This window comes from Dendrobates tinctorius, unplaced genomic scaffold (genome assembly GCF_039654945.1).
Source record: "Dendrobates tinctorius isolate UK_male_01 unplaced genomic scaffold, ASM3965494v1 ptg000070l, whole genome shotgun sequence".
In the NCBI taxonomy this organism is placed as follows: Eukaryota; Metazoa; Chordata; class Amphibia; order Anura; family Dendrobatidae; genus Dendrobates; species Dendrobates tinctorius.
The window spans coordinates 43,826,703-43,852,370 of record NW_027361738.1 but is presented as its reverse complement, the minus strand read 5'-3'; the positions used below and the strand labels follow the sequence as shown (position 1 = coordinate 43,852,370).

Genomic DNA, 25,668 nt, shown 5'->3' with positions numbered 1-25,668 from the left:
GTGGACTATTGCTCTTGCTGTCTTTCACCAGAGTCCCAAAGCTTTAGAAATGGCTTTATAACCTTTTCCAAACTGATAAATCTCAACTACTTTGTTTCTCATTTGTTCCCAAATGTCTTTAGATCGCGGCATGATGTCTAGCTTTTGGGGATCTTTTGGTCTACTTCACTTTGTCAGGCAGGTCCTATTGAAGTAATGTCTTGATTGAGAACAGGTGTGGCAGTAATCAGGCCTGGGTGTGGCTAGAGAATTTGCACTCAGCTTCCCAAAGATGTGATAAACCACAGTTACTTTATGTTTTGGATGGGGGTGGCAATCACTTTTTCGCACAGGACCCTGTAGGTTTGGATTTCTTTCTCCCTTAATAATAAAGACCTTCATTCAAAAATTGCATTCTGTGATTACTTGTGTTATCCTTGTCTAATATTTCCATTTGTTTGGTGATCGGAAACATTGAAGTGTGACACACATGCAGACTAGGAAATCAGGGATGGGGCAGTATATACACACACACCATATACTATGGTACATACACTATCTATACACATACACTACTTACAATGCACACACACATTCCCGCTATATACACTGACACACTATATATACATGGCATGTGCCGCCACCGCCGCTGGAGCAGGAGGAGACCCCCATGAACACAGACCCCCGCACAATCCGCAGCCTCCAGTCACTCGGTGAGGAGCGCGGGCAGGCGGCAGCCCATTCATCTCCTCCAGAGGCCGGCCTCGGTCATGTGAGCCGCCGGGGGCTGTGTCTTGTGGTGGGCGGGCCGGTGCTGGTCGCTGTCCAGGGTGTTGGAGCTGATCCTCCGTGCACTGAGCGCCGCCGTCCTGCTGCCCCCATGCCGCTGATGTTACCACACTGATGGATTATTACTCCTCGGCATGATGGGCTCCCTGCACGCCGCGCTCCTCCTGCTCCTCTCGGCGGCGCTTCCTCTCCAGCCTGCAAGTGCTGACACCAGATTCGGTGAGTGCCCCGCGGTCTGCGCGCTGCATGGGGGAGACGGGCTGTAGGGGGCTGCAGGGCACCATCCGGACCGAGCGAGAGCGAAGGAGGAGCACGAAGGATGGGGGGAAGGGGCTGACATTGAGGGGTTACAGGTTCAGCCACATGCACATACCACATACATACACATATACACCTAAGTACACACATGTCCCCATACTGCCCCATGTCCCCATACTGCCCCATGTCCCCATACTGCCCCATGTCCCCATACTGCCCCATGTCCCCATACTGCCCCATGTCCCCATACTGCCCCATGTCCCCATACTACCATATTTCCCTATACTTCACATGTTCCCATACTGCCCCATGTCCCCATATTCCCCCATGTCCCCATACTGCACATGGCCCCATACCGCTCTATATCCCCATACTGCCACATGTCCCCATTCTGCACTTGTCCCCATACTGCCCAATGTCCCCATACTGCCCCATGTCCCCATACTGCCCCATGTCCCCATACTGCCCCATGTCCCCATACTGCCCCATGTCCCCATACTGCCCCATATCCCCATACTACCATATTTCCCTATACTTCACATGTCCCCATACTGCCATATGTCCCCATATTCCCCCATGTCCCCATACTGCACATGGCCCCATACCGCTCTATATCCCCATACTGCCACATGTCCCCATTCTGCACTTGTCCCCATACTGCCCCATGTCCCCATACTGCCCCATGTCCCCATACTGCCCCATGTCCCCATACTGCCCCATATCCCCATACTACCATATTTCCCTATACTTCACATGTTCCCATACTGCCCCATGTCCCCATATTCCCCCATGTCCCCATACTGCACATGGCCCCATACCGCTCTATATCCCCATACTGCCACATGTCCCCATTCTGCACTTGTCCCCATACTGCCCAATGTCCCCATACTGCCCCATGTCCCCATACTGCCCCATGTCCCCATACTGCCCCATGTCCCCATACTGCCCCATGTCCCCATACTGCCCCATGTCCCCATACTGCCCCATATCCCCATACTACCATATTTCCCTATACTTCACATGTCCCCATACTGCCATATGTCCCCATATTCCCCCATGTCCCCATACTGCACATGGCCCCATACCGCTCTATATCCCCATACTGCCACATGTCCCCATTCTGCACTTGTCCCCATACTGCCCAATGTCCCCATACTGCCCCATGTCCCCATACTGCCCCATGTCCCCATACTGCCCCATGTCCCCATACTGCCCCATGTCCCCATACTGCCCCATGTCCCCATACTACCATATTTCCCTATACTTCACATGTCCCCATACTGCCATATGTCCCCATATTCCCCCATGTCCCCATACTGCACATGGCCCCATACCGCTCTATATCCCCATACTGCCACATGTCCCCATTCTGCACTTGTCCCCATACTGCCCAATGTCCCCATACTGCACATGTCCCGATACTGCCTCATGTCCCCATACTGCCATATGTCCCTACACTTCACATGTCCCCATACTGCCATATGTCCCTACACTTCACATGTCCCCATACTGCCGCATGTCCCCATACTGCACGTGTCCCCATACTGCACATGTCCCCATACTGCCATATGTCCCCATACTGCACATGGCCCCATACTGCCGCATGTCCCCATACTGCATGTGTCCCCATACTGCACATGTCCCCATACTCCCCCATGTCCCCATACTCCACAATGTCCCCATACTGCCCAATGTCCCCATACTCCCCCATGTCCCCATACTCCCCCATGTCCCCATACTCCCCCATGTCCCCATACTCCCCCATGTCCCCATACTGCACATGTCCCCATACTGCACATGTCCCCATACTCCCCCATGTCCCCATACTCCCCCATGTCCCCATACTGCCCCATGTCCCCATACTCCCCCATGTCCCCACACTCCCCCATGTCCCCATACTGCCCAATGTCCCCATACTGCATGTGTCCCCATACTGCACATGTCCCCATACTCCCCCATGTCCCCATACTGCCGCATGTCCCCATACTGCACATGTCCCCATACTCCCCCATGTCCCCATACTGCACAATGTCCCCATACTGCCCCATGTCCCCACACTCCCCCATGTCCCCACACTCCCCCATGTCCCCACACTCCCCCATGTCCCCATACTGCCCAATGTCCCCATACTGCCCAATGTCCCCATACTGCACATGTCCCCATACTCCCCCATGTCCCCATACTGCCCAAAGTCCCCATACTGCACATGTCCCCATACTCCCCCATGTCCCCATACTCCCCCATGTCCCCATACTCCCCCATGTCCCCATACTGCCGCATGTCCCCATACTATTACAGACCCTCTCATCCCTCGGCATCACAGACTTGGCCCTCTCCTGGATCTCATCATACCTAACAGACCGGACATTCAGCGTCTCCCACTCACACACCACCTCCTCACCTCGCCCCCTATCTGTCGGAGTCCCACAAGGTTCAGTCCTTGGGCCCCTGCTGTTCTCTATTTACACCTTTGGCCTGGGACAGCTCATAGAATCTCATGGCTTTCAGTATCATCTTTATGCTGATGACACACAGATCTACATCTCTGGACCAGATATCACCTCCCTACTAACCAGAATCCCTCAATGTCTGTCCACTATTTCATCCTTCTTCTCCACTAGATATCTGAAACTCAACATGGACAAAACAGAATTCATCATCTTTCCCCCATCTCACGCGACCCCCCCTACGAACCTATCAATTACAGTAAATGACTGCCCACTCTCCCCAGTCCCACAAGCTCGCTGCCTCGGAGTAATCCTTGATGCTGATCTCTCCTTCAAACCACATATCCAAACCCTTTCCACTTCCTGCCGACTTCAACTCAAAAATATTTCACGCATCCGTTCATTCCTCACCCAAGAATCTGCAAAAACCCTAGTCCATGCCCTCATCATCTCTCGCCTTGACTACTGCAACCTCATGCTCTGTGGCCTCCCCTCAAACACTCTCGCAACCCTCCAATCTATTCTAAACTCTGCTGCCCGACTAATCCACCTGTCCCCCCGCTATTCCCCAGCTTCTCCCCTCTGTCAATCCCTTCACTGGCTCCCAATTGCCCAGAGACTCCATTACAAAACCCTAACCATGACATACAAAGCCATCCACAACTTGTCTCCTCCATACATCTGTGACCTAGTCTCCCGGTACTTTCCTGCACGCAACCTCCGATCCTTACAAGATCTCCTTCTCTACTCCCCTCTTATCTCCTCTTCCCACAATCGCATACAAGATTTCTCTCGCGCATCACCCCTACTCTGGAACTCTCTACCACATCATATCAGACTCTCACCTACCATCGAAACCTTCAAAAAGAGCCTGAAGACCCACCTCTTCCGACAAGCCTATAACCTGCAGTAACCACCGATCGACCAAACCGCTGCACGACCAGCTCTACCCTCGCCTACTGTATTACCACCCATCCCTTGAAGATTGTGAGCCCTCGCGGGCAGGGTCCTCTCTCCTCCTGTACCAGTTATGACTTGTATTGTTTAAGATTATTGTACTTGTTTTTATGTATACCCCTCCTCACATGTAAAGCGCCATGGAATAAATGGCGCTATAACAATAAATAAATAATAATAATAATAATAATAATACTGCATGTGTCCCCATACTGCACATGTCCCCATACTGCCATATGTCCCCATACTGCACATGGCCCCATACTGCCGCATGTCCCCATACTGCATGTGTCCCCATACTGCACATGTCCCCATACTCCCCCATGTCCCCATACTCCCCCATGTCCCCATACTCCCCCATGTCCCCATACTCCCCCATGTCCCCATACTCCCCCATGTCCCCATACTGCACAATGTCCCCATACTGCACAATGTCCCCATACTGCCCCATGTCCCCATACTGCCCCATGTCCCCATACTGCCCCATGTCCCCATACTCCCCCATGTCCCCATACTGCCCAATGTCCCCATACTGCATGTGTCCCCATACTGCACATGTCCCCATACTCCCCCATGTCCCCATACTGCCCAATGTCCCCATACTGCACATGTCCCCATACTCCCCCATGTCCCCATACTCCCCCATGTCCCCATACTCCCCCATGTCCCCATACTCCCCCATGTCCCCATACTGCCGCATGTCCCCATACTGCACAATGTCCCCATACTGCCCCATGTCCCCACACTCCCCCATGTCCCCACACTCCCCCATGTCCCCATACTGCCCAATGTCCCCATACTGCATGTGTCCCCATACTGCACATGTCCCCATACTGCATGTGTCCCCATACTGCACATGTCCCCACACTCCCCCATGTCCCCATACTGCCCAATGTCCCCATACTGCACATGTCCCCATACTGTACATGTCCCTATACTGCACATGTTCCCATACTGCCATATGTCCCTATACTGCCCCATGTCCCCATACTGCCCCATATCCCCATACTACCATATTTCCCTATACTTCACATGTTCCCATACTGCCATATGTCCCCATATTCCCCCATGTCCCCATACTGCACATGGCCCCATACCGCTCTATATCCCCATACTGCCACATGTCCCCATTCTGCACTTGTCCCCATACTGCCCAATGTCCCCATACTGCACATGTCCCCATACTGCACATGTCCCGATACTGCCTCATGTCCCCATACTGCCATATGTCCCTACACTTCACATGTCCCCATACTGCACATGTTCCCATACTGCCATATGTCCCCATACTGCACGCGCCCCGATACTGCCCCATGTCACCATATTGCACGTCATGATTGTTTATAACACATTTCTCCTCTGTGCGTCATATTCCTAGAAATGTCACACGACTATTACATACTATGTTACTGCTGTGAAAATTAGGGCTCCTCTGTCATTTCTACATAATTATGATAAATATGCCACATTTTAACAAATCGTTGCCTGGAACACTTTATGGGGGTCTGTGTGGCCTTTCACAAACAGTGTTGCAAGTTTTTCTATGATGTAGTCACTGCTATACTTGCTACAGAGTTGCATTGGTTGTGCCTATTGCTGTTACTAAGAATCCTATATCATTTATATTATTGTATATTATACATGTCAATTTATCTGAAATGTCACAAGGTCTTCCATCCATCCATCCCTCCATTCATCCATCCATCCCTCCATCTCTCTATCCATTCATCCGTGCATTCATCTGTCCATCCATCCATCGCTCCAATCATCCATCTATCCCTCCATCCATTCATCCCTCCATCCATCCATTGCGCCAATCATCCATCTATCCCTCCATCCATCCATTCCTCCCTCCATCCATCCTACCTTCCTTCCTTTCATCCATCCATCCCTCCCTCCATCCATCCATTCATCCCTCTATCATCCACTCCTCTCTACCTCCCTCCCTCCATTCAACTATTCATCCCTCCATCCATCCCTCCATCCATCCATCCATTCATCCCTCCCTCCCTCCCTCCCTCCCTCCCTCCCTCCCTCCCTCCATCCATCCCTCCCTCCCTCCCTCCCTCCATCCATCCCTCCATTCATCCCTCCATCCATCAATCCATCCTTCTATCCATACCTGTGATCGGGTCCTGTTATCCATTTATTTATGATGTCAGTTATGGTAGTGCCCCCAATCCCACTGATTTATACGTGGAGCAATATTATTGTGTGGATCCCCCTTTAAGTGCTGTACAGTGAGGTACGCCGGCATGAATTATGGCTCCTGGCTGCTTTTTCCCGGCTTCCATTGACTAGTTATTCGAGCATTTCCGAACATCTCTGCGTCCTGAGAACTTCTGCAGAATCCCACACCGCTCTCTTGTAGCCTTAATGATAAAATCACTGACTTTCCCAGTAAAACTCACTGTAGCTGGGAAAAAAATGCTAATTTTTCTCTATCCACCTTGTCTTGTTTTGTTGAAGAATTTGATTGACAGTCATACTTGAAAAGAGGTTCTGCATCATTGTACAGGAGCCTCTGACTGTACTTTGCTTTTTCCTGTATGTTCCTATTGAGTAAATAGTCAGTTTCTTCCTCCTGTTCCCGTCGTTATATAAGATTCTCCTATGGATTCTGACGAATATTTCCTCCGAGGTTCTCATTCTAACCATGAGGAGAAGTGTGAAGTCTTGGTGCTGGTTCTTCTTCACCAGAGCAAGAATATTAATAGCAACACACATACCCAGGTTTATTTCCAGGATAATCGTATCCCATAGATGGGATTTAGGAGCCATGTTATTGTTTTAAGGTCACTGGTCAGACTTGCCTGTGATATGGTTATTTACTATGTGAAACGTCAGAAGCTTAATGTTTGTTGTGTTATCATCTATTGCACATATTAAAGGGGTTGTCCAGCCTTGGGGCTCAAATCTGCAGTCACTCTATTGGACTCCAGACCTATGAATCCTCACTGTGTGCACACTGCACACAGTGACAGCAAGTATGCGATTTGCATACCTCAGGCCACATTTCAACTAGACATGTCCGACCTCACTCGGTTCACTTGTACGTCTACATGTGTGCAAATCATATATTTGTGGTGAGCCGCACGGCCGCTCACTATACCAGAGAATCCTGACATCATGCACTGTGCGCACTGTGAGGATTCCCAATCCTGCCGTCATATAGAGTGACTGCAGACATTAACCCCAAGTCTGGACAACCCCTTCAAGTAAAAAAGAAAAGTTTTCTAAATTGTTCCTTAAAAAATAAACTTTAAGCAAATCTTGGAAAGATTTTTTCTTACTTAACTATCCCCTCCAATATCTACCTCACCAACAGTATGTAGAGTGATGCCATGAACTACTTGCGCCTAAATGATTAAGAGATTGAGCTTACAAGCTCTTTCTTGGGTTCTATCAAGACAAAGTTGGGTTGGATAGAGGAAACCATATTCTGCGCTAGCACACGAGTGGAATTGAGTGTGAAGGAGGCTGGCTTAGTGCTCATTTCTCTAGCTGGCTTAGTGTTCATTTCTCTAGCTGGCTTAGTGTTCATTTCTCTAGCTGGCTTAGTGCTCATTTCTCTAGCTAAGCCTGTTCCTCCTGTATCATACCCAATGTATAGCCAGAGAATAGAGCAGACAGCCTGCCCCCCATTAATATGTTCCTCAGGTCACACGTCAATACTAGTCCTATGTCCACCATAAACTGGAGGAGGACCTCCTGGCCTGGACCCAGCACTATATCTCGTGGTTGAAGATTCTGGTAATTTCAGATGTAAAGTTTATTGGTGAGCCACATAACTTACTACTTTAGTCAAAAGTTAATAGTAGTTTTTTTTAAGATACAAAACGCCTATATAAGTTCCAGGTAAAAAAGAGCTTGGAGAAACCTGAACAGCCCGGAATCTCTGAATCTCGGGTTATTGACCTAAATTTTGCTCCAAATGCTGTATGTAGGTGGTATTCTCTAATAATAATTGGATTACATGAAGCTGGGTTGTCTTTGTGGGTCGTGCCGGTAGTATCTGTGTATCGTATGGCGTGTTCCCACTATGAGGACGGTATGTTATGTTTCCTATCACGAACATTATACCTTGTGTTTTATTTTCTATCGAATACTGGTCACAGTTGCGCCGGCTAAATAACCTCATAATGTGCTCCTCAGAGAGCCTGAGACAAAGCGACATATATATTAGAGGCTGTAATCTGGTCCGGCACGGCAGCCCCCCGGCCTCAGTGACACATTGATGGCATAATTTTACATGACAGTGTTGGATGACTCGGCCGCGTGGTGCAACATCACTGAATCTTGTATACGCAGACCTGTCTGGTGCCAGTGCCGAGCTGCTGCACGTCTCTACAAGAGAATTTTAATTCTAACTGCATAATTATTATTTTCTTATATTTTTGGAATATTTTGGTAAGATAACCAAATACCGGACAATCTCTTTAGGCCCTCCATAACATGACAAAGATTGGGACACGACGGCCCATATTTATCCGTAAAAACTGTTGAAGCGCGTATTTCTTCTTTCTTCTTCTTGCTCTTCTTTCCGTTCTTCTTCTTCCCTTCTCCCCCACTCTGCTGCCCTAGCAGCTATTCTAAATCGTGTATTTGGCTTAATGGAACAGATATGGCTACTCATGGCCAGCAGCAGTGGCATAATTACAATAGGTGCAGTGGTTACAATCGCACCCGGGCCCTGGAGCCTTAGGAGCCTCAAAAGCCTCTTACGCCTTTATGAAAAGGAAAAGAATGCTAGCTCACCGCTACATCAGGAAAGTCTAACTTGCCAAATGCTGACTGCATGAGTTGCTGAGCTCAGTGATTGGCTGCTGCGGTGATTTGAGCTGTCAACATGATGTCACCGCTGCCGCCAAAACACTGAGAATGGGGCAGCGGTGGAGAGCCTGTGCTGGACACGCGGCGGAGGGTAAGTATTGTCTGATTTTGTTATTTTACATTGCAGGAAAGTTTTGGGGTCTCATTTTCTTAAAGTGGAGAGCCCTTTTAAGACCGAAGTATGAAACTTAGGTAGATGACACGGATTAGTATTTTAATTTTCAAGTATGCCCTACAAACATGGAAAGTGGAATTTTATTGGTTACTAAGGGAAAACTTATACCTTAAAAAAGTGCAGAGAAACTTTAGAATCAAACTTCTGTTTAGCTTGAGGAGAGGGGAATATGTCAGCGTTTTATAATGCAAGATGTATGTGCTGCACCACACCGAGACCAACACTGCCAACTCGGGCTACCTGGCATCAAGAACATAGGACCCTGGCATTTAGCCTGGTGTCCAGGTTTCCAAGTACCTACATCTTCCCTTTCTGCCTTATGGTGCTCCAGGTATCTTCTGAGTCAGCGACACTCCAGCATTCCTGCTGCCAGGGTAAGCCCCCTGCGTCTGCACCATGGTAGCCGAGACCACTGTTCGGCACCTTCAACATATTAATAGATCAGTAATGCTCGGCTCTCCATGTGGCCTCCATTACTCTTTTAGTAGGTTTATGCTCTGAGCAGGTTAGGATCAAGGCTGGGAAAGGCTGAGATGAAAACAGCTGCCTGACATATCGGGTTGTTAGAGACGCAGTGATCTCTCCATTCTGAAGATTTCAGCAGCACCATGACCTTTTTTTGGAGCAAAAAGCAGGAAAAATGTAAAAGAAAAATCTATTGTGGTCCTGAGTTTGGACCCCGGCCTTGGATGTAATAATTAGTGAGATCTCCTCGCGTTCTGGTGCTCTCAGTTTGGTCAGCTGCTGTCACTATGGAAATCTTTGAGTTGAGAGACTCTTTGTCTGTCTCGAGCTAATTAAATGAAGCAGAAAACCCCGAGCAGGTGGGGAGAGGAGGAAGGTAATGGCACATTATGGAAAATGATTAGAAGTCGTGACAGCTTTATTCCTCTCTTTGGCGATACGCCTATTACATCAGTCTGACAAAACTGATTTTTTTTCTCAAATCCAGGACAGTTTTGGATTATTTCCACAACAACAGGTTTGGTATTATGTTCAACATGTACTTTATTATTTCTAGCTGGGACCATGTTCATATTTGCATGTCTGAAGCAGTTGACCACGTTTTATCGCTCCCTTCTAGAAGGCGGACAATGTTGAAACGGAGACTGGACAGAGCACAAAGTGATTCCGTCTCCCTCATTAAAGTCAATGGTCCCATCAGGGGTTGCACCTGAATCGGGATTTTTTCTGAACTTTATACGGAAGCCCAGACAGCACCACCGACTTGATCCAAAAACACAATATGAACATAACCTTATGATGCATCCACTTTACCGTATTTTATGATCTACAGTGGGTACGGAAAGTATTCAGACTCCATTAAATTTTTCACTCTTTGTTTCATTGCAGCCATTTGGTAAATTCAAAAAAAAAGTTCATTTTTTCTCATTAATGTACACTCTGCACCCCATTTTTACTGAAAAAAACAGAAATGTAAACATTTTTACAAATTTATTAAAAAAGAAAAACTGAGTCATCACATGGTGATAAGTATACAGACCCTTTGCTCAAACACTCATATTTAAGTCACATGCTGCCCATTTCCTTGTGATCCTCCTTGAGATGGTTCTACTCCTTCATTGGAGTCCAGCTGTGTTTAATTAAACTGATAGGACTTGATTTGTACAGGAACACACCACTCTATATAAGACCTCACAGGTCACAGTGCATGTCAGACCAAATGAGAATCATGAGGTCAAAGGAACTGGCCAAGGAGCTCAGAGACAGAATTGTGGCAAGGCACACATCTGGCCAAGGTTACAAAAGAATTTCTGCAGTACTCAAGGTTTCTAAGAGCACAGTGGCCTCCATAATCCTTGAATGGAAGAAGTTTAGGACCACCAGAATTCTTCCTAGACCTGTCCGCCCAGCCAAACTAAGCAATTGTGGGAGAAGAGCCTTGGTGAAAGAGGTAAAGAAGAACCCCAAGATCACTGTGGTTGAGCTCTACAGATGCAGTAGGGAGATGCGAGAAAGTTCCATAAAGTCAACTATCACTGCAGCCCTCCCCTCGGGCCTTTATGGCAGAGTGGCCAGACGGAAGCCTCTCCTCAGTGCAAGACATATGAAAGCCCGCATAGAGTTTGCTAACAAACACATGAAGGATTCCCAGACTATGAGAAATAAGATTCTCTGGTCTGATGAGACAAAGATAGAACTTTTGGTGATAATTCTAAGCGGTATATGTGGAGAAAACCAAGCACTGCTCATCACCTGCTCAATACAATCCCAACAGTGAAAGCACTGCTCATCACCTGCTCAATACAATCCCAACAGTGAAACATGGTGGTGGCAGCATCATGCTGTGGGGGTGTTTTTCAGCAGCAGGGACAGGACAACTGGTTGCAATTAAAGGAAACATGAATGCGGCCAAATACGGAGATATCCTGGATGAAAACCTCTTCCAGAGAGTTCTGGACCTCAGGCTTGACCGAAGGGTCACTTTCCAACAAGACAATGACCCTAAGCACACAGCTAAAATAGCAAAGGAGTGGCTTCAGAACAACTCTGTGACCATTCTTGACTGGCCAAGCCACAGCCCTGACCTAAACCCAATTGAGCATCTCTGGAGAGACCTGAAAATGGCTGTCCACCAACGTTCACCATCCAACCTGATGGAAATGGAGAGGATCTGCAAGGAAGAATATACCCACTATATATTACTGAAAATGGACTGAGAATATGCTGGTGTGAATATGCGCTAAGACAGCAAATTTTTATGATAAAATTGACTTCATAGACGGGAGAGTCAAGATACTGACACCTACAGTATAGACATCTTCTGATACATCGGTGATACTGGCAGGTAGGAGGAGGATCGCAGGGTCTGGTCAGTGGCCACGGATTATCAATGTCGCTGCTGCACCAGGGTTGTTTTTGGTACAGGGGTTTCAAAAATAAAAAGTGAGTATTTTTTCCCATGGTTTTATGCCAAAAACATCACAAATACATTGATAAATCTATTCCATTGGGTTAAAGGAAATTCATATTTTGCCTATGAACTAACAATTAGCATCTCAGTGCTTCATTTTACACATCTAAAACCAGAAACAACTAATGACAAAAATAGCTACGGTAAATGACATATCCTACCTTAAATGGCATTACCATCTTATACACTTACAGCATAACCCTCAGAATAAGCCAAAATGGATAATAGATGTGACCTGCATTCTGAGACCTGGGCCCTGTGGTGTCAAGGGAGAGGCAGTCGAAATTCCCGTAGAAATGAATTCTTTTATTCCTGTTGCTCCATGTAGTTCCAGAGATATGGGCCTTTATTTAGTGCTAGTTTTTATTGGCTTTACCAAGTTGGCGTAACTCAAAGGGTAAAGAGGGTAATTATGCAGATTAGTAGAGCCACGCCCCAAGAGAATCCTGTGAGCCACACCCACTTGGAAAAATTAGTACTGAATAAAAAGGCCCATATGTCTAGAAATGTATAGTGGATTTATTAAAAAAAAATCAAAAGGCAAAATACTCAGGGGAACAATGGGAATTGGAAAAAAAACTGGTAACTTTTTGAATATTATTATTATTATTATTATTATTATTATAATATTAGCAAATACCTCCCATTAGAACCATTGTTTAGTTTTTCTAATTCGCTGTCTCTATCCTCATGTGCAGGCATTGCGGGACCTTAGGTATCCATGGTTATGACCACTAGCAACTAGTTAACTGTCACAATATCAGTGGTTGTAACCATGGATACCTAAGGTCCTGTAATGCCTGCCCATGTGGAAAGAGACATAGCGAATCAGAAAACCTGTACTACATTTCTAATTGGAGGTATTTGCTATTATTATTATTATTATTATTATTTTTGTTATTATTACACCTACTACATATTGGGATAGGATCGTGGAGATGGGAATACCCCTTTAAGTAAACTTCCCAGGAAAAGATATCCTCCATTGGAGAGGACATGGAGGATGTGCAGTAGAGTAGTAAAGGGGTCTTATCTTGAATAAATGTGGAGGGGTTATAAGGAAAATCTGCATCCAATCCTCAACTAGAAGACATTGCTGCAGAGCTGGCAACCCTAAGACAATGTGAATAATTTGTGAGAAAGTTTTGAATACTGGGACAAATCTCCATTTCTTAGATTATAAAGGTCCAAATTCCATTTTCCTGCTTCCCCCCTCCCTGTGTGCACATTGTATGTTGTAGTAATATTAAATTATTAATCAGAATAACTAACACAGAACAAACTTTTCCCAGCAATTTCTATAGAAGACGCTCGTTCTATAAAGAACATTGAGAATCGGGTGTAGTTATTTATGTAGTAATAGATCTTCTGCAGATTATTTCCGGCAAGCTGAATGCTTTTTCAGCATTAGAAAATGTTCTCTAATATGGAAATGGAGCCTAAATATAGCAGTATTGATAAGCAGCTTGTGCGACAAACGGTGGCCTTATCTCTTCTCCCAGGAGCTCGCCATGGAAAGAGAACAGACCAACATGTGGCAGACGGACGGATGAATTATATTGATATTTAAATATTGGAGTTAAGTGCATGGAAAATGTGTTATTGATCACATGAACTGCTGAATGTCACTGTATGATCTGGTGTAGCTTTCACATAGGTTACTGTTTGCTATATATGAGAAATCAAATGTCATTTTTTGCGGGTAAAAGTAGATTGTTGGCTGAATGAGATTTTAGGTTAAAGGGGTTATACCACGTTTGGAAGTTATAGGTTCCTGATCGCTTGGACACCCCCTGACTCACGGGCCTCATAGCGCATGGGTGGTCTGCCGCTTTTAGAGGCATTCCACAGTTGCCCAACAGATAGTGGGGGCCCTAGGCAGAAGCCTAGTCTGCCTGTCCCTAACGCCGGCCCTGGCCCCATGTAAATTGGAGTGGTGCTTGATCTTGTGCACATCTGCTCCATTAATGGGAGTGCCGAAGACCAGCTGAACTGCTCCGGTCCCATAGAGAATGAATGGAGCTGCAGAGGCTCACTTTTTGGGTCCCAGTAGTCATATCCCCAGTGATCAGGAAGTTATCCCCTATCTGTTGGATTGGGCATAACGTCTTAACTAGGCAAAACCCCTTTAAGCTGGAATTACACCCATAATTTAAGATTTCGCCATATATTTGTAAGTTAGAAGTGTGCGCAGTAGCCAGAGTTTGGTATTTAGGCTTCTTTAACCTATAGAGATATTAATATTTTCTATACAGTTGTGGCAGGTTTTGGACAGGATTTTCAGCCATATTGTTTGTCACTTTTAATTATTTTTTGGGGAAAGTGATGAATATCTCTCACGGTATCAGCAGGTGATAACATTGTGACAGCTTCATTAACAGTTCCTGAGATGCTAATATAAAAGTGACAACCAATATGGCTGAAAGTTTTCCTTCTACACTCAATCCACATAAAACTTTATTGTAATAGTAATCGTTGTTTAAAGGTAATGATCATTGCACACAGGGGTCACTTCATTAACAAGGTCTAAGAAGGTATTTGTGAGTCACCTTATAAGACATAAATCCAAATAGTAAGTGTTTAGCTCTAACTGGTAATACTGGGGGATAAAGATGAGCAAATAATGTATGTATATTACACAGTACAGAAGTTCTATAATATTAACTGGAGTCAGAGGCTCCACACTTCTGTGCTGTGTGATATATTTTCAGTGCTTTTTCAGGCTGCACTCCGGCTGGCAGAACCTGTGGACTTGGGTCATGTGACCTTGATGACATCATCACCGGTCCTTCTGCACTTCTATGTTGCTTCCTGCTTTTGATTGGTCAGTGTTATATAGGAAGCAGAAGTACACGCCCCCTGTGAAAGTACCTAATAACACCCACTTGGAATTTATTAAAGTTTTATTCATTAGGTGTCAAATGTTTCATTGCTAATATCTCTTCAACAAAAGAAGGCGAGCTTTAAGTAAAAATTAAAGGTTTGGTTATGCTCTTCAGCCACTATTACATGATGTGTACAGTTCAACATGAAAAATTGGGTGAAATGTCTTCTTTATCGTAATTTAATTAATTGAGCTCAGTTTACAGCAAAGCGTAAAAAGTGATGAAAACAGAGACCAAAACATCACTGCAGTGTGAAAATGGGTCATGCTGGCAGGTGTGATGGGCAACGTAGAAAGAAAAGCTTCTAAAGCTGGATTCTTTTAAAATATAATACCTGGAAAATGCTTCGGTTTTGACTGGTGGGAAAAGGTTCTGAGAGCTATTGAAGTCCTGATTGATTCTGAAATGGAAAATTACAGAAATTCCGGGTGATTGGCTCACGCTGCCCAGAGGTCTTATTGACACCTATGATCAGAGAAACATCTCCTTGTCTTCAGACTTCCCAATCTGCCAGCACTGTCGGCACAGCGGTGCTCTGAGTAGTCTCTTTTCTATAAGAAAAACATAATAGTTTATAGAAAATAGATCTGCAGCATTGTACGGGTTTGTTTTTCCAATTTATGCCAAAGGCATAAAGAAAGGACAAAGCCGATGAATTGTCATATATTCTACTTTAAATTTATGTAACTCGCTTCTGCTCAGACTCAACAAAGGGCCGTAATAGGCCATCAAAAGGTTAAAAAAAATCTTTATACCATTTCCTATGCTACGTAATGGCTCATCTCTCCGGCCCCACCGCTCCTCACCGTCACCTTTCCAATCTTGGTTGCATGTTCTGACTCCGAAGCCGCAAACGCCTGACTCTTTCGCACTGAGCCAGATGTTCCGCCTCCGGTGAGGCCCGGGACGGTTCGGGGCAAGGTCATGGCGCACATTGTTATATCATGAAGTGATGATTTTTTTTGTTGAGCAGTGAGAATAAGGATTTTTTTTTCATATCTTATGTTTATAATGCATAATAAGGTCAATTAAATTGGCTGAGAAGTTATTTGAATTTCCCGGGAAAAAAACTGGCAAACAGACGAATTCGAATTTTTATCGATGCACTCATATCTAATATTAATGCAAATTCAAATTGTAAAAAGAAAAGTAAAAAAAACCTTTTCATCTCTTCTCCGATTCGGCATAGATGCTCAGGCAGTTTCCCATTGTTTTGACAACACCTGCTCTTCTTGTTTTTGTTACAAACTACTGGAGAACCCCTGTAAAGGGAATCTGTCAGCAGCATTTCACCCCCCCAAATTATTTATATGCACAAGTAGCTCTTTCAAAGACAAGTCCAGTAATACCTTTATATAGCCAGTCCGTTCCTTCATTACTGAGAAATCAGCGTTTGAATTGATATGCAAATGAAGCTGAAGGACTATGGTAGATCTTAAGCATCTGTCACTCCAGCTCTATCTAAGTGTCCCCACCTTCCTTTAGTTCTTGTAAAGCCAGAGCTGTCAATCAAGGAAGAGGGGCGGCGATAGATGGAAATGATGTAGATGGAAAGGTGCATTGAGCTGTTTGGTCACACCAAGGGTGCGCAGAGTGCATGTGCTTGGTTTGAGCAGTCATTTAATGCTGAAAGACTCCCTTTAAGACAGTATTATTAAATCAGCCTCTTTAGTTCCAGTAAGCTAAAGAATAAATCAATAGAATATTGCAAATAGATTGTCATTTTCTTTTGGAATGATGGACACTGCTCTATTTGTAACTGATATTGAGGACAGTGATGGTTCGGTTATTCATACACACCTGTACATAGCTCAGATCGATAAGGAAGTGTTCATCTGTTTCACATACGATACATATCCTACACTTCAATATTTCTGCAGCACTTAAGACATTAAAGAGGTTGTCCTCTACTTTTTCATTGATGATCAATCCTTAGGATAGGTCATCAATGTCCGATTGGTCGGGGTCTGCTCGATTGCGGAGCTGCTCCATCTTCTGATAGTGGCCGCGGCAGGGTACTACAGCTCCGCCACCTATTGATTCGAATAGAAGGCTGATGTGTAGTACCTTACCGTGGCCACTATGAGAAGATGGAGCAGCTCCCTAATCGAGCAGTTCTGGCTGTCGCCGCCAACACCGAGAATAGCTGGACCCCGACCAATCAGACATTCATGACCATCAATGAAAAAGCGGTGGACTACCTCTTGAAATAAGTGTTTCTAATTGGTTGATATCTGCAAAAATTTTTCTTTTTAATCCCCATTATCTCCGTGCTCCATGTCCTCCCCTTCACAACCAGAAGAGCAGAAGGTGGAATATAATTTTTTTTTTCCATTTCTTCACTGATATTAATATTAAACTGGTTCATAAATGTTCATGTTACAAATCCTTTTATTTCTAAGCCATCCCCACATGATAGGGAGCTGCGGTATATCTTCCCACCGACGTGATATGGTTTCCGTTAATATTCATGGCGTACACCCGCATCCTCCCGTACAAATCACATTGCTCCCCCGCTTCTTACTTCATTCCTTCCAATTGTTCCATGTTTGATTGATGAGGTCATTAAAGATTGAAGCGATTCTTGGGAATAGTGCAGCTGGTTTATTGTATATTGAGCTTGTCAGCATATATTTCCACTGACTTATTTGATTTTATAGAAGAAGTAAATGTACAATAGGCAGAAAACTAATGTACAATATACAATGAGGATTTATAGGGAAGAAAACGAACAAAAAGAAGACAAATGGGAGAATTTATTGCATCTCTTAAAGCAAAATTATGGTAAAATTCTTGGTAACCATCTTCAAAATATAATGTTCTGGGTATCAATAATCAATTAATTTTAGACTCCATGTTAGGTCTCATTCCCACTTCCAATTGTTCCACGTATGAGAAAAATAGACCGATTACTCTGATCAGACTTTGATTAGTGTCCGAGTGGCATCTGATTTTTTTCCGTACGTGGAGAAATAAAAAATTTACCGTAAATGTTTCCATCTTCTCCATTCTGATAGACCTTGAAAATTGGACTGCACTCGGATGTCATCCGAGTGCAGTCTGATTTTTTTTTTAAGGAACCCTTTGACTTACAACGCTGATTTTGATCCGATAATTGTGATAGACATGTTAGATCATTCCTAATGATCTAACATATCATTTGAAATTAATCTTAAGAGTATTTAATTTTAGTTAAAAATACCTATTTTACCTTTACATTTTTATGTGTTTTGTGTAGTACGGTACTTGCTGCTTTTTCATCATCTTGATCTTAAATGTGTATTTAAGTGCTGTGGCCAAATTCCGCTTTTTTTTTTTTTTTGTGATTAGTATGAAATTGCAGGGAAATGCAGTGGTCTTTATGGAAACATAGCTTGAGGCCCCTCCAAGCGATCAATGGTGTATGGAACCAAAGACTTTCTTTCTCACATGGTAATTTTCACTTCAATGGCTGCCTTTTCTCCTCTGCTTCCATTTGACACTTGAGGTCTAATTATTATTATAATTAATTTATATAGCGCCATTGATTCCATTATGCTGTACACGAGGGATAATGTATATATATAGCTGACGGATGATTGATCCCAAAATAGCTGTAACCTTAGTTCTTCCAGAGAGAGGTCGCCTCGTTATGGCTGGTGGGCTCATATAAAGTGAATCTTCATATTAAAAGTATATTTACAGAACAGCTTGCACCTGTTCACACTTTATTCTAGTAGGTGATGCTGGTCAGATTTTTTTTATTAAACAGCTGTAGCCTTGTCCTTCCATGCCGCTCTCCATTTCTTATCAGGAGCACGGCATACTTATAAAGTTGATATCTGCTCATTCTGGGCATTCAGAGTCCTCTTTGTAATCTCTTTGTACAGAACAGATTTCTGCAGCCATTGCGTAATCGTAAGATATTACTAAGAGTGGTGCTTGAAAAAACATGGGTTCAGAATACTAAGCTTGTCGCTCTGTAAAAGAAGTGTATTACTGACAAATATTATATTAACTTGACATTTAGAAGGTGCATGTGATTTTGAATACTGTAAGTAACGTTGGCGAAAATAAGAACCTTGGGGGAAATTTATCAAGTCCTGAACGCCACTATGTTGGTGTAGAAAAAAAAAGTCAGGATCTAGTGGGAGCAGGCCCAACAAATTTACCATAATTTAGGTCAGCAAATGGAGTAAAAGGAGTGAATTATCGCTTACTGCAGGCATAGATTTCATTTTCCAGCAGACAGACTGGCAGATAGGTGCCACATTCATTAAAGGGGTTTCCAGACTTGGGGCTCATGTTTGTTGTCACTTTTGGCCACATTCAGACTAGACGTGTCCGGCATTGCTCAGTTCACTTGCACGTCTAGTCTGCATTTTCCCACGCTCAAGAGTTCACCGTGGGTCAGGCTGTGAGGCAGCGCAGCATCAGTGATGTCACCGCTAGTCACTGATGCTGCCTCCGGCAGCTTCTCATTCATTCATCAGTGGTTTACAGCCGGAGCGGTCACATTTAGCACCACTCCTGGTTGTAAACTGTATATGGCTCAGATATGGATTATTGCGTGGGACTGAACGCCGGACAGGTATGGTATATTGTCAGCCAATCTGACCGATCTCGCTCCAATTTATACAGCCATATGAGTCTACACCCTAAGGATAAATAATCAGTGTTAAATCGATATGCCTTGGTAAATCCACTTAATTTTATCATCTGAGAATGGAAATCTCTTTGAACGTGGAATACGGAGGAATTTCGTTGCGTTCTCAGCAGATTCTGAGATGAAATATTAGCTTGCCTCACTTCTCTAACAAACGATGCTACAATATGTAGAGGTATTTTTTTATGAAATTCACGGTGTAAAGATAGTTTGGTGGTGCTAAAAGTGTGGGATGTGTTTATGCTCGTTTTAACCTGTCGAGGGAATTCTTAGCATATTCTATCAGGAGACAACCGTTGACGTGTGGAATTGAAGTGTGAATGAAAAAAGCGCCTCTCGCGTCCCTACTGATAAGCAGTATGAATCGTTTACACGTCAGTAAGAGGGAATCATGGGGGCTGCGGTATTTAAAACAAGATAAAGGTAATCCCAGATATATTCTCATATTCATGGAAATGACTATGTTCTGTCACACCAGCGGTGAAGCCATATATTTAATGAAACTTATCATACTCTACTACCGTACTTTAGTACAGAACACAGTTTTTTATACTACTTGTCTCTAGAAAAAGGAAAACTGGTTTCCATAGTTTACTTAAGTTTACTTATTTTTTTTGTGCATCTCTACTTTAAAACTATAAAATGAGTTGAGTTCATGGTTGATCTGTGAAGGTTGTTGTCATGGATGACAAAGCCATAAGTTAAAAGGACGAATCACTGATAAACGTCTGCCTTGATCTGTTACCTAGTGTTGTTTAGCATGAACGACTTTTCAAGTAAAACACCCAACATGACCGAAAATATCCAACTTTCCAGATCAAATTTTCAAAAGGTGTGTGTCATTGTTTGGCATCTGCCAGGATTGTTTATGTCATAAAGGTCCCAATGGTCTTCAGCCTTTTTGGCAGTACATAATCTGGTGTATTTGGCCTGCTTTAGCATTTGCCCAACATCAGAAATCATAACCTTTTTCCTGAAGATCAGATTTAATAGGGATGATTCTTTAGATGCCATAAATAAAACCAAAAGAATATGTCCTTATCTTTATTAGACTACACGGTGTAATTTTTTCTACAAGTTCCTTATCACGGATAACAGCTGGCAGAGTCGCGCAGATCCCACCAGTTTGTCAAGGATAACACCACGGATATCATGCAGATGCCACCAGTTTGTCAAGGATAACACCAGGGAGATCACGCAGATCCCACCGCTGCCACCAGTTTGTCAGGGATACGCACCTCCTCTGCTTCCAATCATCAGGACAATTATGCAATTGGCTGACGAGTCAAAGAGGAGGCCGTGACTGCTTCCACTATTAGGCAAGTTATTGGGGAACTCACAATGAGCGTATGGTAAATACATCTCTGATTGCAACTCATGGAATACACAGTCATATGTAAAAGTTTGGGCACCCCTATTAATGTTAACCTTTTTTCTTTATAACAATTTTGGTTTTTGCAACAGCTATTTCAGTTTCATATATCTAATAACTGATGGACTCAGTTATATTTCTGGATTCAAATGAGGTTTATTGTACTAACAGAAAATGTGCAATCTGCATTTAAACAAAATTTGACCGGTGCAAAAGTATGGGCACCCTTATCATTTTCTTGATTTGAACACTCCTAACTACTTTTTACTGACTACCTGAAGCACTAAATTGGTTTTGTAACCTCATTGAGCTTTGAACTTCATAGCCAGGTGTATCAAATCATGAGAAAATGTATTTAAAGTGGCCACTTGCAAGTAGTTCTCCTATTTGATTCTCCTATGAAGAGTGGCATCATGGGCTCCTCAAAACAACTCTCAAATGATCTGAAAACAAAGATTATTCAACATAGCTTTTCAGGGGAAGGATACAAAAAGTTGTCTCAGAGATTTAACCTGTCAGTTTCCACTGTGAGGAACATAGTAAGGAAATGGAAGAACACAGGTACAATTCTTGTTAAGCCCAGAAGTGGCAGGCCAAGAAAAATATCAGAAAGGCAGAGAAGAAGAATGGTGAGAACAGTCAAGGACAATCCACAGACCACCTCCAAAGACCTGCAGCATCATCTTGCTACAGATGGTGTCACTGTGCATCGGTCAACAATACAGCGCATGCATAACGCCTTTTTGTATGACCAAACAACTCAATCTTTGTTTCATCAGTCCACAGGACCTTCTTCCAAAATGTAACTGGCTTGTCCAAATGTGCTTTTGCATACCTCAGGCGACTCTGTTTGTAGTGTGCTTGCAGAAACGGCTTCTTTCGCATCACTCTCCCATACAGCTTCTCCTTGTGCAAAGTGCGCTGTATTGTTGACCGATGCACAGTGACACCATCTGCAGCAAGATGATGCTGCAGGTCTTTGGAGGTGGTCTGTGGATTGTCCTTGACTGTTCTCACCATTCTTCTTCTCTGCCTTTCTGATATTTTTCTTGGCCTGCCACTTCTGGGCTTAACAAGAACTGTACCTGTGTTCTTCCATTTCCTTACTATGTTCCTCACAGTGGAAACTGACAGGTTAAATCTCTGAGACAACTTTTTGTATCCTTCCCCTGAAAAGCTATGTTGAATAATCTTTGTTTTCAGATCATTTGAGAGTTGTTTTGAGGAGCCCATGATGCCACTCTTCATAGGAGAATCAAATAGGAGAACTACTTGCAAGTGGCCACCTTAATTACCTTTTCTCATGATTTGATACACCTGGCTATGAAGTTCAAAGCTCAATGAGGTTACAAAACCAATTTAGTGCTTCAGGAAGTCAGTAAAAAGTAGTTAGGAGTGTTCAAATCAAGAAAATGATAAGGGTGCCCATACTTTTGCACCGGTCAAATTTTGTTTAAATGCAGATTGCACATTTTCTGTTAGTACAATAAACCTCATTTGAATCCAGAAATATAACTGAGTCCATCAGTTATTAGATATATGAAACTGAAATAGCTGTTGCAAAAAACAAAATTGTTATAAAGAAAAAAAGTTAACATTAATAGGGGTGCCCAAACTTTTACATATGACTGTATGTAAATACCGCTCATACAGTTATGGCCAGCTCTGCAATAACAAAAGAACTACTAGCTGCCACCACCACTCGTTTACACAGGCAGATTGGACATCCGTTACAGGTAGCGTATAACTTCAGGTCTGCGGTTTACAAAGCTAGAGGAACAGAACTATTACTTTTTATATATTCAATCCGGAAAGTTAGGCAGTGTTTATAAAAAATATACTAGATGATACGAAATAGTAAGAAAGCAATACAGTATATGCAATTACATAAACTCAAAAAGAATAATGAAAGAGAAATACTAAAACTGATGTCACAGTAATGGCTCCTATCTTTATGGAGTGAAGCGCTCTGATTAGTAAAATGGAACACTCTCACAGAGAACTGTGTCTTCCCAAAATGAACAATGACAGAAATCCAACCTCTGATTTTTATTATATCAAGGCTACTCCCACATTCATCCCCTTGGCGAGCTCATATGGGGGATGGTTGTGGGATGTGCTAGGCCTTTCGAAGATTATAAGACTTTCAGGATATCTTGCCCCTGGAGGCCCCAGGAGGGAGATATTGTTATCATGTTTCCTATCCTGATTTTACCTTTCTATGAGGATGAAATATGGCATGGATAGCATCATCCCTCGGTCCGATATTAAGGGGTTAGAATGGCCTTACGGTGATGTGAGTGAATGTGTGCCTTGATGCCTTCACTACAACACCAAAAGTATATCTCCCATAAATATTGGTGTGTCCCCACTCCAGAGAAATCTTTATGGATTTTAATTTTCTCTATGACACTCCAACTTATCTCCCTGTTATCATAGTTTTATCTCTGTAATAAATAGGGCAATTGTTTCAATCTCAACTCTATTAGGGCACATGACGAAGCCAGGCCTATTTCATGAGTTTCATTTTTTTTAAATTCTGTGGAAGCATGGTTGAAAAGCAATGTCTGACTTTCATTTGTTCATTTTAATAGATTTTTGATTTATTATTACTTTTGTCAGGTTCAAGTTATTTCTGTCACCATTGTGGGTTTTTCTGTCATGAAACGAGGGGTACCAACAATTTTGACCATGTGTGTAGGTAGGATAATTTTTTTTGTAGATACACCTCAACTGAGACAAAAGCTTAAAAAAAACCTAAGAAAATCACATTGTATGATTTTTAAATAATTATTAATTTGCATTTTATTGCATGAAATAAGTTTTTTTTTCAATAGGAAAACAACTTAATATTTATTACAGAAACCTTTGTTTGTATTTACAGAGGTCAGTCGTTTCCTGTGGTTCTTGACCAAGTTTGCACACACTGCAGCAGGGATTTTGGCCCACTCCCCCATACAGATCTTTCAGGTTTCAGAGTTGTCGCTGGGCAACATTTAGTTTCAGCTCCCTACTAACATATTCTCTTGGATTCAAGTCTGAAGACAGGCTAGGCCACTCCAGGACCTTGAAATGCCTCTTACGGATCCACTCCTTACTTGTCCTGGCTGTGTGTTTCGGATTATTGTCATGCTGGAAGACCCAGCTACGACCCATCCTCAATGCTCTTACCGAGGGAAGGAGGTTGTTGGCCATAATCTCGTGATACATTATTGTTCCGTTCCGATACAGTTTGTATCAGACCATGTGAACTTGCCTCTAAAGTCATTAACGTACATTTATGTAGTCAATTGGCTCAGGCTCTTTATCACAATTTGGTATGTCTATATGGTCTTTAAGAGGGTATTCCCATCTCCAAGATCCTATCCCAATATATAGTAGGTATAATAAAATAATATTTGTAAATACCTCTAATTGAAAATTAAGTATAGTTCTCCTGATTAGCCATATCACTTAGCCCTTGTGCAAGTCATTACAGTAGCTTAGGTATTCATAGTTATGACCACTCTAATAGTGACAGTTAGTTGTTAGTGATTGTAACCGTGGATACCTAGGCTACTACAATGGCCTTCACATGAGGTAAGCGACATAGCTTATCAGAAGAACTATAATTAGATTTCTAATTGTAAGTATTTAATAATATTCTTATTATTACACCTATAACATATTGGGATAGGATCATGGAGATTGGAATACCCCTTTAATGTCTATTGCATGTCATGTAAAGTTGGTTCAATTCAATTTGCACGTTCAATTCCATTGGTCTTGACAGTGGTGTGTGGCTGCAGCAAGGAAGCATCTGTGGCGCTTCTTTTGTTTAGTTGCTTTGGCGCAATGTCATATTTGCATCACGCCGCAATGATGACGTTGCGCCAGACTGAATAATCAAAAGAAGAGTCGTGGATTCTGACAGGTAAGGGGCGGTATTCCTGTTCCCATAATTGTCATGGCCGATGGAATGGGACATGTGAATGAATTCACAATTGTCCTTTGCAACTAATTCTTGTTTCCAGCCCTTCAGGGCCAGCAGTATGGAGTCTATGGAATACATGTGCTACAGTGTAATCAAAACTCAAGCTGCTGTCCCTGGAGGGTAAACTGTGACAGAGGTGAAACGTCGCCTCCACTCCATGTTTTCCAAAATCACCGTACTGTGAAAATATAATTAATCACTCAGCATTGAAATATTATGGAATTGCATAATTTGGAAGAGAGCAGCGAGACCCCTCGGTACATATCCGTGCCACGTGTGATGAGCCCAATGTGGTTAAGCAATGTGTAGTTTGTGCACTTATGATAGACTATGATTTATTGTGATGTTTTGCTAGCTTTTTTTGAAGCCCCTTAAGAATCAGGGTGACGTGGAACTGACGCGCCCCAGAGGCCGTGGGAT

The 25,668-nt window shown here is 43.4% G+C and overlaps 1 protein-coding gene across 2 annotated transcripts in view; it reads left to right on the top strand.

Annotated features, from left to right (window-relative positions):
- Nucleotides 1–685: 685 nt before the first annotated feature.
- PTPRN2 (protein tyrosine phosphatase receptor type N2) overlaps nt 686–25,668 on the top strand; it is a 1,309,069-nt gene continuing 1,284,086 nt past the window's right edge. For both annotated transcript variants that reach the window (XM_073581608.1, XM_073581607.1), the window contains exon 1: nt 686–987. In XM_073581608.1, the coding sequence (XP_073437709.1) occupies nt 903–987 (85 nt within the window). In that variant the 5' untranslated portion in view covers nt 686–902. The remainder of the gene's footprint in view (nt 988–25,668) is intronic.